This window comes from Agelaius tricolor, unplaced genomic scaffold, assembly GCF_023055355.1.
Source record: "Agelaius tricolor isolate 1412-34295 unplaced genomic scaffold, bAgeTri1.0.p SCAF_1, whole genome shotgun sequence".
Taxonomy (NCBI): Eukaryota; Metazoa; Chordata; class Aves; order Passeriformes; family Icteridae; genus Agelaius; species Agelaius tricolor.
The window spans coordinates 13,768,287-13,782,484 of record NW_027269261.1 but is presented as its reverse complement, the minus strand read 5'-3'; the positions used below and the strand labels follow the sequence as shown (position 1 = coordinate 13,782,484).

At 48.2% G+C, this 14,198-nt stretch overlaps 1 protein-coding gene across 10 annotated transcripts in view; it reads right to left on the bottom strand.

Moving 5' to 3' along the window:
* Nucleotides 1–10,007: 10,007 nt before the first annotated feature.
* Nucleotides 10,008–14,198, bottom strand: part of LCLAT1 (lysocardiolipin acyltransferase 1) — a 112,055-nt gene continuing 107,864 nt past the window's right edge. For all 10 annotated transcript variants that reach the window (XM_071423688.1, XM_071423631.1, XM_071423664.1 and 7 more), the window contains one exon: nt 10,008–14,147. In XM_071423688.1, coding sequence (XP_071279789.1) covers nt 13,639–14,147 — 509 coding nt within the window. In that variant the 3' untranslated portion in view covers nt 10,008–13,638. The remainder of the gene's footprint in view (nt 14,148–14,198) is intronic.

The window sequence follows — 14,198 nt, the reverse complement described above, 5'->3', positions numbered from 1 at the left end:
GAGAATGAAGTTTCCATCTTCATTTTGGAGTAGCAGCCCCAACGAGCAGATGTAGCCAAGTGACGCTGACATTTAAAGCAACTCCCAAGATTACATTACAGAGATTATATTTAATATGGATGGCCAAATCTTTCAAACAAAATCAATGTTCTTTTACTTAATAATACCCACTCCACATCTTAATGAAGGCTCCTCCAGCCCAAGGCCCCGGTTTTCTGCCGTCATTTGGTAGCGTGACATCGCTGACTGCATCAGATGGTACATAATGCTATTTTCATCCCTTTCTATTGGATTTTATGCCTTCCCATCCTTGATTTGTCAATTGCCGGATCAATTAATCAAGGGGCTCTTAGGGGAGAAACATTTTTATTACTGAGAAGGAAAGGGAATTCATTTAAATTCTGCATCTTCCTGCAGCATCCAACATCTATTATTAACTCTCCCCACCGGGCACAGAGAGGAGGACAAAGGATCTACAGCCAGACCTGTGGGCATCTGAGTTATTTGCAGAAATAAAAACCATGCTGGGCTGATGCCCAGTCTGCCCCTTGGTTTTCACACTGGGAGAGGCACCCAGGCAGTACCCCTGAGCCAGGGAAGCCTGAGGGTCCTGCAGCAGGTCCAAACAGGCTGTGCGGGAGCCTGAGCTGCAGTTACAACATCTGTGGCTCAGAAGAGAGATACACTTGTCATCCCAGTAAATTCAGTTTAATTAGTGATGCCTGAAGATATTTAGTCGAGACAGGAGCTGTACTAAAACTTTGTGCAATTACAGAGCCCAGCACCAGCCTTTGTGAAAGCTGGGGGGAAAACCCAGTTCATTTATGTGTCAGCTGGTGCTTGTCTCAGGGTGAAGTGAACCCCAGCAGGGACTCCTGAGCATCCTTGTCAAGCTGTAAATTTGCTGCAGGCCCACCTGTTGCCTGTTCCAGAAAGCAGACTCCTGGCCCTAAACAGCCACCAGTGACCACATTTTCTCCTGTCACCTCTCTCAGGTGATCCCTCATTTCCCATCACTGAGTCCATTGGAATGCTTCACATTGGGACTCCCTCTGTGCATGTACCAATCTTTGCATGATCTCTCCGAAAATGCAGCATGGCCTTTCCCCTAGGAGACACTGCAGCAAGGCTGGTGGCTGGAAAAACCAGCTGGGAGCTAATCCCAATCAAGACACAAGCTTCACACATCGAGTCCAAACACTTCTGAAATTTGGGCATTTAAGGACAGATCAGACTGAGGTTTGCCCTGGACAGAGAGCTGCATCCATATCCCTGCATGATCCATCCCTCCCTTCAAATCTTCTCTTTCTGGGGGTCAGGTTGGCACCCAGATTGCCCCATGGACACCCACCTCCTTACACTCAGCTGACCAATGGCTGGTAGTCCTCCTGCTCTGGCAACATCCTCCCTCAGGGTCTGTGCTACAGAGATTAAAAATAAATTATGAAAAAGGATTATTTGAATTGTGTCTCAGAAGAGGAAAATGAAATTGCACAGGCCATAATCCAGTTTGCCACTTTTCCATCTCAATAACCCTCTGTGAAGAACCATTATTATTGTTTGTCTCTATAAATTCTGGTGGGGCTGGGATAAACTCAGTCCTTGCAGCCACCTGCCCCGACATTGCAGTGAAAGGCACACGCTCACCATTCCTTTGGGCTCCTGACAGCCCTTCTCCCCACCCCACAGGGAGGAGAACCCCAATATTTCACAGCCACAGGGAGCTGGGACCAGCTGTGGCCACATCAGACATCTGGATCTCCCTTGCTTTTGGGGCCTGTCAGTGATGATCAGTGCCTTGATGATCAGTGGTTATTTAATGAGGATATGTGGAGCTGCTGGGACCGCAGGCAAATGATAAAGGTAGGGCTTTTGTGTCCCAGGGTTTAAAAATAAAAAGCAATTTCAGCAGCCACTGCAGGAGCAGGATGGGCCTTGTGAGCCTGTCCAGGAGATGTGGGGCCAGGGGAGGAGGAGCTGCTGTGGCAGCTGAGTTATCAGCAGAGAGGATGGACGGGAGCAGAGAAATGTAATCAAACACCTCTGCCAAGAGCAACTCTTTCAAGTAAATTACCTTGCTCAGGAAATATGCATGGGGCAGACCAGCCCCATGGCTATGTTTGAATCAGTCCTCTTCCTTGTTTGCTGTAGGACAGAGCCTGATCCCAGAGAGGCCAGGGATGCTGGCCAGCGCTGGTGGTGGGTTGGGTCTCTGAGCCTCAGCCAGTGGCATTGCTGGGAACAGAGAGGACACCCAGGTGCTTGACCAAGTGAGAGCCCAGAAGGACTGATCCAGTAGCATGGGTGGATTTGCAGTGACCACAGAGACCCCACAGACAAGAAGTAAGAGTGTGATGGGAGAACATCCTCCTGTGGTTTACGTTAAACACACCAAAGTTTTACACTGAAGGAAGGACTGAGACTATGCACAACACAGATGAATGCCTTACCAGTGCCCTGGGCCCACAGCACAGATGTGACCACTGGTGTTCACCTCCTGGTTCTTCTCCAGGGGCCTGTGCTTGCCATCAGGGCTGCCAGCATCTCCAGGTGTAGGGAACAGGATCCCAGCTTGTGCCTGACCGCAGAGCTCCACATGGAGCACCGACACAGCAACAGCACCCACCTGCATTCCTCCATCCCCTGAGCTCTTCTCTCTGACCCCTTCCTGTACTGCTCCCAAGGCACTGCTGCCCCTCAGAGCTCAGCAGGATCCTCTTCTCAGGGCTTGGTTTATACCAGCTGGAGTTGGGGAGCTGTACTGCTCCTGTAGGTAACCTCCACCTTGACTTCCTTGGGGGGAGAGCTGGGAGAGTTCTTCAGAATCACACAAAAATACCAACAAGAAAGGATTTTCTGACCAAACTTTTCTAAACAACAACAAAGCATGGAGGTTCCAGGTGGATGAGAGGGAGTGCAGCATTTGAATCAAGTACCATTGCTCTGCAAACCCCACCGAGAGGGACATCAGCCCTGACTGTGATGGGTCACCAAGCAGCTTTGATAAATCAATCTAATGATATAAATTATGGAGAGGGGTAAATCTACCCCTCTGTAGTTTTAGTGTCTGCCAAGTGGTAGGCAGGGCTCAGAGCTCATCTGAATCATGTGAAGCCAAGGACCAAAACATTACTGGGGATGTGGCAGGAAAGCACAGCCATTGCGGCCATGGCCAGTCTCAGGGGGCAGACGAGTGTCCAGGCCCTGCTCTCTGCCCTGGGCAGGCAGGTCCACCAACCTGTCTACAGGAAGGCAGAATTTGGTCCAGGGCACAGCATTCAGGATCTTATAAAGGTAAATGACAGTGTTGACACTACACAAACACAGGATGGGGCAATGGCCACTGTTTGCCTACGCCCTGAGTAAACCAGGGCACTGAGCTGAGCTCCCTGGCACCACAGGCAAACAAATTCACTTAAAATAGCAGAAACCAAGAAAACAAAGGCTATCTGTTATTTCCTTCCATGCTCTCCAGTTCCCTAAAAATAACTCTCGCTAACATCTCCATCCATGCAAAGGAGCAGGAACACCCCTCCAGCTGCTGGCTCACCTCAGTGTCTCCACTCTGACGCAGGGTGACTGTGGGCCACTGCTGATGTGCTGCAGCTTCCCCATGTGGTGACAGCTGGGGGGCTGTGGGGTGGCACAGCTGCTCCTGAAGGCTGAGGGCACTGAGCATGATGAAGAACCTGCCCCATGTTTCCCCAGTGCTCAGGAGCTGGCACAAAGCTCATGTCTGACCAGCCCCCATAGCAGGGCTCAGCACAGGGAGCACAAACCAGCCTCCATGGCTGGGACCAGCCAAGGACTGCCCTGACCCTGAAGGAAACCAACCATTTTTAGTGGTTCTATGCCCTAAAAAGGAGGATAGATCCCACGAATGTTGAGGTTTCAGGCTCAGAGGGAAAACGATACAAAAAGGAGGCTGACTTTACAATACAGGGGTTATGGCATGGACTGGGTGGGGGGGTCTCCCTTCTCCTTTAGGCACAGCTCAACATCCAACACCACAGCCAAAGTTTGAAAGGAGTTTAGCACAAGTGGATTTTGCCTTTTCTGAGGCAATGACCATCTGAGCACAGCATCGCCACTCCAGCCAGAGCTGGAAAGGCACATCAGGCCCTCCTGACCTTGGCTCCCCCAGCCACCCGATGATGTCCTTTGCAGCCGAGTCATATTTTTAGGTCCTTCTCCCTGCTGATTCATTAGGGGAGCTAATGCTCTCCAAACTGCTGGGCTTTCTGACCCTCGAGGTGTGCACGCCATGCTCTCCTGATAAATATAGACCACTTCAATTACATAACCTGTCTAATAAGCAGCACCCGTCCTCCCTGCGGGCAGGCGGGGAACAGGAATGCCTCTGCCAAGGGTGTGAATGGATGCCTCGCTCTTCGTTTTATTCCCATTGTCTTCTGTTTTCAATGACTTCCTGCTGCATCCTCTTAACGACTGACTCAGGGAGGGTCGATGGCCCTGGAAGCAGTCCAGGTTCAGGGCGACCTCTCTGCTCTGCCCATCACTGCTGGAGTGGGGGGAAAGGCACCCCTTTCTAATTCTCCCCTCTGCTCGGGAGATATGGTAGAGTGGGAGGATTAGGATTTGGAGACACTGAGCTAAAAGTTGGCTTTGTCTCCTAACTGGATGTGTCAGAGCATTTGGCAGACCAGAGGGGTGACCAGAGGACTTTATACCGAGGGGGTGCCATGGTCTGTCACTGGAAAAGGCACCTGGCTCAGCTAACAGAGCAGCAAAAACACCTACCTGTGTGCTGTCTCAGGCTTGAAAAGTCCGTGTGCTTGGCAATAGAGATGCCTTGGTATCATGGAGTGAGATATCAGGGGAGTCAGGCTGTGATTTTACAAGATGAATGTCTGGTAATTTTAGGACTTAGATGTGACTGCAATGGCTGAGTGGCAAAATGCAGAGTAGTCATTAAAAAGAGCATTCAAAGTACAGTGTGAAGCACATTATTAATAGACTTGACAAATGCATGCACAAGTGGGATGATTTCTTTTTGTGCCATGGTTTGCAAATCCTGGCCTCTGGTTTCTTGTGGCACTTGCAGCAAGATCCCTGTGGAAAGGACCCAGGGAAAGCAGGTCTGCCCCACAGCAGGAGGTTTCTTTCCTTGAGGATGCAAGTCTTGTATCATTTAGAGAGAGAAGGAGCTGTTCCCATCAGCTGCAGCCATGGTTTGGCACTGCTCAGCCAGGCTGGCAGAGGGCTGTCAAGACAGCCTGAGTGATATTTATGACAAGGACCACTCTACTTAGATTTGTTGTTCCTGCTGTGCCAGCATCCAGCATGTCCTCTAATAACTTTAATAGCTTTTATGCAATGGCTAGGAATGATGAAGCTAATTCAAAATCAGGTGTTTAACCTCCCTGGTTTTATTCCTGCCTTTATCTGGTTTCTTCCAGCTTCCCTCACTGTTGGATTCAGGCTGAAGCAGGGCAGAAGGCTCATCCCAGAGTGGTGGGATGTGCTCTGACCTTCACACAAGCAAATAGCTCTGTTTTGCACCCGGACTGTGCCTCTCCTGGGAGAGCTGTGGCTGTCACTGGGCACCACCTGAGGAGGTGTCTCAGTCCTGCTGACCCAGCTGGGATGCAGGAGGTGTGTGACACGTGCCACTGGGCAGTGGCAGAGCCAACAGTGGAGCCCAAGGTCTTTGCCCCAAGGTCCACAGTCCCTCTGTGGGGCCACAGATCTGGGGCCTGTCCCAGCCTGCAGCAGAGGACACCAAGCCCCAGCACTCCTTGCCTGCAGTGCCCTCCTCTACCTCCTGTCCTTAAATGATGCAGAAAGTCTGCTAAAGACTCAGCAGGAAGCAGCTAATGCAACCTCTCTTGTTCATCCACGGGACTGGTGTCCAACGGGTAATAAAACCACAGGCTCCTTTCTCATTAATCCCTAATTATGCTCTCTCTCACTCACAAAGCACTTTCTGTCATTAGCAGTGGAAAGCTGAGAGCCTGCCTTTAACCTTCACATGTTGTGAGGAGGCAGACCTGAACACCTTGCTGTGATCTTGCATAAAACATCTCCTTGTGCTGCCTCTCAGGGGCTTCTGGAAAAGAATCTCCCTTTCCCTAGTGCAGGTAGAAAGCAAAACCTCTAGAGGAGCACAGAGAGAGAGGCTGGAGATGTCCACTGGATGTGACACTTGGCCACAGAGTGAGCACAGGATCAGGCTTGCCCTTGCCCTGCTCCAAGTGCCCTGTGATGGACCAGGGAGGCCTGAGCCAGCTGCCCTGGCCCTGGTCACTCATCCCAGTGCAGGAGTAGAGAAGGAGAACAGATTATTCTGAGAGCTTCAACACCTTCATTTAAAGCCAGGCTGGGCATGAGGCACCCCACGTTCTGAAACCACACAACATCCCTCAGATGGTGCAGGAGCAGGAGCTGTGGGAGAGCAGAGATCACAGCTGAACACTGGCTCCCATCAGCTGTGTCTGACAAACCCCACCAAATCAGCAGGATGAACTCCTGGGGGGTGGGTGTGCTGGGCACATGGCAGGGACAGGCCCAGGCAGGCCCCTGGCTTGCTGGAGCTGGAATATCTGTGCCAGCCCTCACTGCTGCTGGCAGTGTGGCATTTGCTGCCATTGTCCTGCTGCATCCTGCACTGTCCTGCCCTTGTCCCAGCCAAGGCCTCGGGGGCCAGGAATAACACCTGTCCCAGATGGACATGCAGCACCAAACCCACAGGTGAGTGCTAGAGCCCGATGCCAGACACAGCCCTGGCTTGCACTGAGGGTGCCTGTGCTCTGTCCCTACCCTTGGCACACATCACTCACAGCATCTCTGATAAGAGCACCAAGGCCACCTGAGGGCTGCTGGTCAGCAGATCCTTTCCCAGGTGCTCCTCTCTGGCTTCCCAGCTGCTGGCTGAAGCTCTGGGATCCTGTGGGATGATGCTCCATGTCCCTTTGTCCTTGTGTTGGCCATGAGGATCTCACATTCTTTGTGCAGATGAACGAGCAGGCAGTGCCCACACCAGAGCCCAGCAGGAACTGGGCCCAGCTCCTCTCTCCTTGTGTGGCTCTCCAGGGACAGACAAGTGCAAGGAGCCTGCAGTGTCAAGCAGTCCTCAACTCCTGCTTTGTGAACTTGGCCAGCACAGCCTGATCCATGCAGGACTATTTATCCATGTAGTGGCTCCAGGATCATTATTCTCCTGCTTCAAGCAACAGAGGGTGTCCCAAAACCTTCTCATCTCTTACTCCTGGGAGGGAGAGAGGAGAAGGAAGGCATAGAGCAAGAAAGGAATAACAAAAGTTTTGTTTGCTGCCAAGAGAGTTTTAGCTCATTTCCTTTAAATGCTGGTTTTGCTCCTGCAGGGATTGGTGTTAAGGTGTGTGAGAAGCAGCACAATTTCAGATCCTGACCTGCTCATGTCCAGGACTGTGAATGATTGTCTGATCATCAAGTGCTGGAAGGTTTCCCTGCTGTGACCCTGAGACCAGCCCACTGACTGTTCATTTGTGCCCATCACAAAGCACCAAGAAAAGCCCTGGGAAAGTGGGGACCTTGGCTTAGGTAGCTATAAAAAGGGCACTTGAATGAAGTGGGTTCAGTGCTGAGTTTCAGAGAGCTCTTTGAGCAGCACTGGCAGGGGGTGCAAAGCTGTAGGAAGCAAACCTCAGGACCTACCAGCAGGCAGAACAACTCCACTTGAATAATTTCTGTGGATAATAGGGGAGGGAAACTAACTGTGCCAGTGGGGAGGGGGATGATGAGGCAGCTCCTTGCCAGGAAGGTGAGGAAGCACCTGGCTGCCAGGCAAAACATGGATTGCATAAGGCAGCACTGTTACAAGTGATTTTGCAAGATTCCCTGGAAAGGTGGGTAGCTTCCCAGCCTGCCAGTGGGCATCTTACTGACAGTGAGGGATTATTCTATCCTTAAAGAACTCAGGGTCTTGCACAATTGCCAGGAAAAGAAGCAGGAGGAGCCATTTGCATATCTTTAAACACAAGACATCAAGTGAGAAATGTGAGCACAGAGAGGAGACAGCACCCTGAGTAGCTACAGGGCCACACAGGCAATGCTAGCATTGGTGGGCAGCCTGTCAGGTAAGAACAGAGAGACTCCTGGGGCAGTCCAATGGTCCTGCTGGGAACCACCCTATGCTGGATGTTCTTTCTCTTCTCACTTTCTTGAAAGACATCTAAGTAAAGAAGTATTTTAACACAGACCTTTCCCTAAAACAGGATGACACGCTCCCAGCAGCTGCACCCAGCACTGGCAGGAGCCAACACCTTCCCCAGCACCTCTATCCTGTTATCCCTAACATTTCCCTCCTCTGTGGGTTCAGTGTTAATCCACATCCATTCCCCTGGCTGACTGGACACCCAGCTGTTCAAAGAGCAGAGCAAGCCTTGAAGGAAGGGGAAGAAATAGTGCAGGGGGGCAGAGGGCAAGACCCAGCAGCAATGTGGGGGCCAGGTTAGGGCTCCGCAGAAAGCCGTGCCTCCTGCTCCTCCCACAGCATCTCCTCGTGCTCTCACTCCATGCAGCAGCTCATCCTCCTCTGCTACCTGTCCTGGGGATGCAGAAGCAATGCTGAGGCCTGAGCCCCTTTAGCTCTTCTCTCTGGTAATGCTGGAGGTGCTTCTCTGCTCCCTGAAGCTGTGGGCATAGAACCCTGAAGCTGGGGATTCTCACCTCCTCCCCCAGACAAGCAAGATGGAGAGAGAAATGCAGGGAAGAGGCTGCTGACCACCAAAACCATTACACTTACCTGCATATCTGCCTCTCTCATGCATGAAGCATCTCAGATGCAGCAAACACTCTCCCATCTTCTACTGAGAGCAGCAATGCCCACCTGAGAAACAGTGCTCCCAGGAAAAGACCTCCAGAAAAGGGGATGACAAACCACCTGGAGGCCCTGCTGTAACAGAACAAAGACATCTACTTAAAAACTCGGGGCCTGGTATCAGCTCCTGATAAAACTGCTAGCCCAGCAAGGACAGAGGCAAACTCTCTCTCCCTCACGTGCCTCAGCCCAAACCCCCCAGGCTGGCAGTAACCCAGCCATGCTATAAAGCACAGCCTGTGCTCCCTGCTCCCAGGAGCACTGCCTGGTTGAGATCGCCTGCAGTGTGATTCAAAGTTCCTGTTTCCTCAGGAAATAAGACCATTTTCCCCCATTATATGGAGCTGCAAAGGAGGGGTTTGGGGCAGCTGGAGGGTGAAATAATCTTTGGCCTCCATTACTAATGTTTTCTGTATGGACAGGTAAGACAGAGAAATACATTTTTTCATTGCATATTTGTGAGGAAACCAAGAGGAAGAGACAACCACCTTTCCAGAGTAACAAGCCACTCATTTTGACTTTGGGGAAAGGATTTGAATGCTCTGAGTGTATACAGACATGGCCAATTATCATTTCCAGCTGCAGAAACTGCTGCCAGGGTCTCTGTTTCTTCTTTATGCCACAGGATACCTGCTGGAGATGTGGGTACTTCCCTAGGGCCAGCACAGCCAGGATATTCTCACTGGGTAATCATGAGCTGAGAAACACAGCCCTTGTGCCTCCGCACCAGATCAGCACTCAGGCAATGGAGAGAGAAATCAAGGGCCCTGTAACCTGAAGTTACATTAAAGAAAGGCCCTCTAAGAATGTGAACCTTGCCATAGATGGTTTCTTGTGTCAGTAAGTACATGGGAGGTAACAGAATACAGCTAAAATAGAGCACTTACCCACCTGTCCTAAGACAGGTTATTCTTCAGCAATCTTGGTTAAGCAGCACAGCAAGGGTAAAGCTGAGCTGCAGCTCTTGCACACTCAAAGGTTTCTGTGCCTTCTTTACATGAAGAAGCTGGAATGGAGGGTAGAGCCAGACACCCCTTTCCAGCCTCCCATGGAGAGATGGGGGGCTCTCCTTCCACAATCCATGAGTCAAGCATGGAAACAGACACCAGTCTGCCTGAGCCAGCCAGCCATATCATTGGAGACAAGGTTTGTTCCTTACAGGTGCAGTAAAAAGAAAACAGCAAAATTAAACACATGCAATGCTTCAGGTCTTTATTTTTGCTGTAGAGTAACTGGTACATGGTTAAAACATTCTAATAATATCATCAGTGAAATCTGAAAACTAAGGCTTTCTGTAGGTTTGTAGTGTCCTGGTGTTTCCTTTCACACAGTGCACATATAAAATCAAGTTATCAAAACACAGAGCTTTTTTAAACAACACCGATTGATGCAACGCACAAAACTAGGAACTACATCTCCTATGATCAAGACAACACCTTACAGACCAGCTTTGGGCCTTGCAGCTTTGAAGTCAAGAGAAAAATGTCTTGGTCTGACATCCTGCGACCCAGATGAGCCTGATGACACACAGAGATGGCAGGATTTCAACCTTCTGTTCTGAGCAGAGAGAAAGAAACCCCCTGATGCTGATGAGGAAACGTTTGATTGAGCAAAGGGGAGCAGCATCCTTAAAGCACAGCACTGATCCCAAACCATGTTTGCAAGACCCAGCAAGACCTGCAGGCCCTGCAGACAGAGCTCAGAGGGGCAGCTGCTGGGACTGCAAGAGAAGGTGAACTGGGACAAACCTGCCACTGAGTGAGATGAGACCCAGCGCCAATCCATGTCCCATGGAGAGGGCTGTGGGATTCCTGGAGTACTAGCACCCTTATCCCAACAGCATTGAAAAAATTTCCAAGTGATTCACCCAGCACAGAATCACAGAATGATTTAGGTGAGAAAAGATCACTGAGCCAGTACTGCCAAGTCCACCACTAAAGCACATCCTTAAATGCCAGCTTTGTGATCTTTGAAAAGGGAGACAGGGTAGGAACAAAGTATTCTCCAAGAAATCTGTGTATCAGAACCTTTTCATTAAACAGCTACATTTTCACCAGAGGGGAAAAAACATTTACAGAAAAATCTTCCCCCAGTTTCTTAATCACTTTTTAAAGAAGCTTCTCCATCCACAAAACTTTTAGTTTTTAATCAACATTTTTCCCATTCTTGCATTTCTAATTGACCTGAAAAATGAGGCACATAATCTAAACATCTACATCAACACATGGAGGAGGATTCTTCACTTACCACTCACTCTGCACCATGGAGTTGGGCATTGCAAACGTGACATTACCAGCTGAAAAGCAAATTATTCTTTCTCTTTGATCCAAACACATCAGGGAGGAGGATGAATTACAGATTTTGCAGGATGTTTTTACCACATTACAGTAGGTTACATGTTTGGCTCCAACTGGGAGGAAATCCCTTGTAAGGGTCAACAATGGATTGCATTGACTTCATTTTCAGAGCCCAACTTTAATTACACAGAGACATAAATCCTGAACCATGCCATGACCAAGACTCACACTGGTGCTCCTGGTACATCTGATGACACCACAAAGTTCTCTGAACAACTGAGAAAAGCGTAGCTGGTATTTTATGTCACCCACACATGGAACCTGTCCTCTGAAGTCATTCCTGAAGATGATGTTAAGGCTATTGGAGTAGGCTGGCTATGGTTACTCCTGGTATGAAAGCACAGCCGTGGCTCAGGACAGACTTGAAGAAGCCTTTTAGGTCTCCTCTGCATTAACCACAAATGAGGTTTTTAGGTTTTCCCTTGCATGTGGGTTACCTGAATGTGCAGGGTATTGGCTGAAGAGGAGACAGGCTATGGAAGTTTAAGCTGCAACCACGCCTGTGATATCACAGAACTGCTTTACAAAAAGACCTCCTTCCACTCATGACAATGCAACACCAGTTGTCAGGTACACAAATACAAACATGGAAAAAATCATTAAGCAATATAAGCCTAAATATAAACCTACTTTTATTTATTTTTAAGAAAAAAGGGATTAAAAAATTTGGAGTAAACCAGATGGCTTCAAGTACTTTCCGCATAATAAACAATTAGTTATTATAAGCACAGATTAAAAAAGACTTGTCACCTTGCAAGGGACAGTTGAATAGAGGCTGGTGATTCGTCCAAAACTGTTTTTTAAAACAAACACATTAGACAACATGCTTAGTGTTGTAATTTAGAAGCAAACAGGTGTGTCCACCATGCTGGCCCAACACTTGAGACACTCAGCACAGTATGAGGTACGTTTTGCACTCTGGACTTTCACATTTCACAGCAATGCCACTCAACAAACGGAGCCAGGCCATCTGGGTCCAGCTCAAACAAGCCCTCATGCAATAAAAACCAAATATTTAGTAAGTCAGGAAGGTTTTGCAGCAATACGATTGTTCAAGTTGTCTAAAATTTTGGAGGTTGCAAAAAAAATTTAACCTGAAGACCTGAAGTATCTCTGAAGTGCTGGCAATGTTTTTGTCTTTTTCTACATGAGCATGAACATTACTTTTATTATATATGACAAGGGATACACTTCAAAATGCCTTGTCTGAGTTTAAGCCCTCAGGTTTTGTGAATGTCATGAAAATAAGGGAAAGTACCAAAAGTTGTGAAGGAGGTTGAAAAAGTAATGATGTCATCAGGAAACAAAGCCAGTATGCAAAGGGAAGATGCAGCTCTTCCCTGTGCTAAGTCCAAAACTCAGACCCATCTCTTGTACCACCATGGAGAGAACTGTTGCATTTCAACAGGTCTGTCTGACATGCAAGGAACAAGCACTCTTCCTGCTTATGTACATGGACACGTGAAATGCCAAAGGAAGCAATGTGAAAACCAAAATTAATACTACAAAAATTTTAAAAAAGAAAAAAAAAAAAGGTATTTTGCCTACTCTGAAAACTAAATAAAATGTTTTCAACCAAAGAAGGTCTACAAGGATACAAGGAAGCCTTTTTTAAAAACATTTTCCAGTTACTCAGAGACAAACAGCTATTTTTGCCTCTGTGAGAAAAAAAATACCAATAAGCCAATAAAAAACCAGCTCCCCTATCCTGCAGCTCTGCATACTACAGTAGGAACAAGTCTCCCACAGCTAACAGGGAGACTAGAACAGTATGAAACAGTGAGAGATAAAAACTGAGCTGCACAGGTCTATTAAATAATCAGCAAACACTTAAATGGAGGCAGAGTGAGCACTGTACTGCTTTCTGTGGTATGACACAAGAATGCAAGGCTTGAAAATCCTCCTGAGTGACCAAGCCAGAATAGTTGAATAGTTGGTAGGTTCAGTAGTGTTTGGAAAAGCTTATGCAAAAATATTACTACAAAATAAGTTTGAGTATTTGAAATAGAAAAAAGAAACAGAACAACTTCTCCTTCAACTTTCATCTACCATCTAAACTTACCAGTTTTCCAAATTCGGTGCTTACTTCACACCAACGTGACTCTAAAGAAATCATACATCTGCCTCTCTTTGCTGAACTGTTTGGGTTTCTACATGAAACTTCAGTGCACATCACATTTATTAATGTCCTTATGATTGTTCAGTAATCCAGCAATTTGTTTCTTAATGACAGCAGAACGCAGTTGCTAGCTGCTTGTGAGAGCAATGTCAAAATTACATTCAGAGATTAAAAACTACCATTTTCATGTGGAGCAATAACTAACATTTTTCTTTCTCTTCACAGAATCATGTGCAAATGTCTAACAATGGCGATAGTAAAAGACACTTCTCATGCAAAAATTGTTCCCTCTGCATAAAATTTGCAGGGCATCTGAAAACCACCCTTCCTCTACCCCGGAACTAATTGATTTTTACTTTCGTGTCGTGAAATTTCTGTTGCTTTTTAAAATACTGATGGCAAGCGAGTTCAATGAGTTCCAGCCCACCAAATATCTTCTGCTGCACAACGAAAAAGACGATCATGGCCGCAAAGTACCACTGTGCAAAGCTGTACAGGTAGAGCAGCGCCAGCATTCCCAGCGGGAACGCCGTCCAGTAGAGGAGCGAGGCGCACTTCACGGCCAGGACCCTGAGCTCGGATTTGCAGGGTGGGACAATGCCCTGCCCAGCTGCACTGAAGCATCTTCCACCCTCGTAGAAACGCCTCAGTCTCTCCTCTTTCTCCTCCCAGCGCTGCCGGCACCAAAGCTGCAGCTCCTCCTTGGAAGTGGGCACTGTCTCGATGGGGTATCTCTGGACGTGGAAGTGAATCTCCTTTGGGAAGTTTCCTTTCAGAAGGTGCTTCTCTGTCTGAGGAATGTTTTGGGGGTACGCCACAGTTATGTCATGGATGGCATCGAGGTTGTCACCTAGAAGAAAGGTGTGGGGGAAAAAAGATCAATACAGATCATGCAACAGTC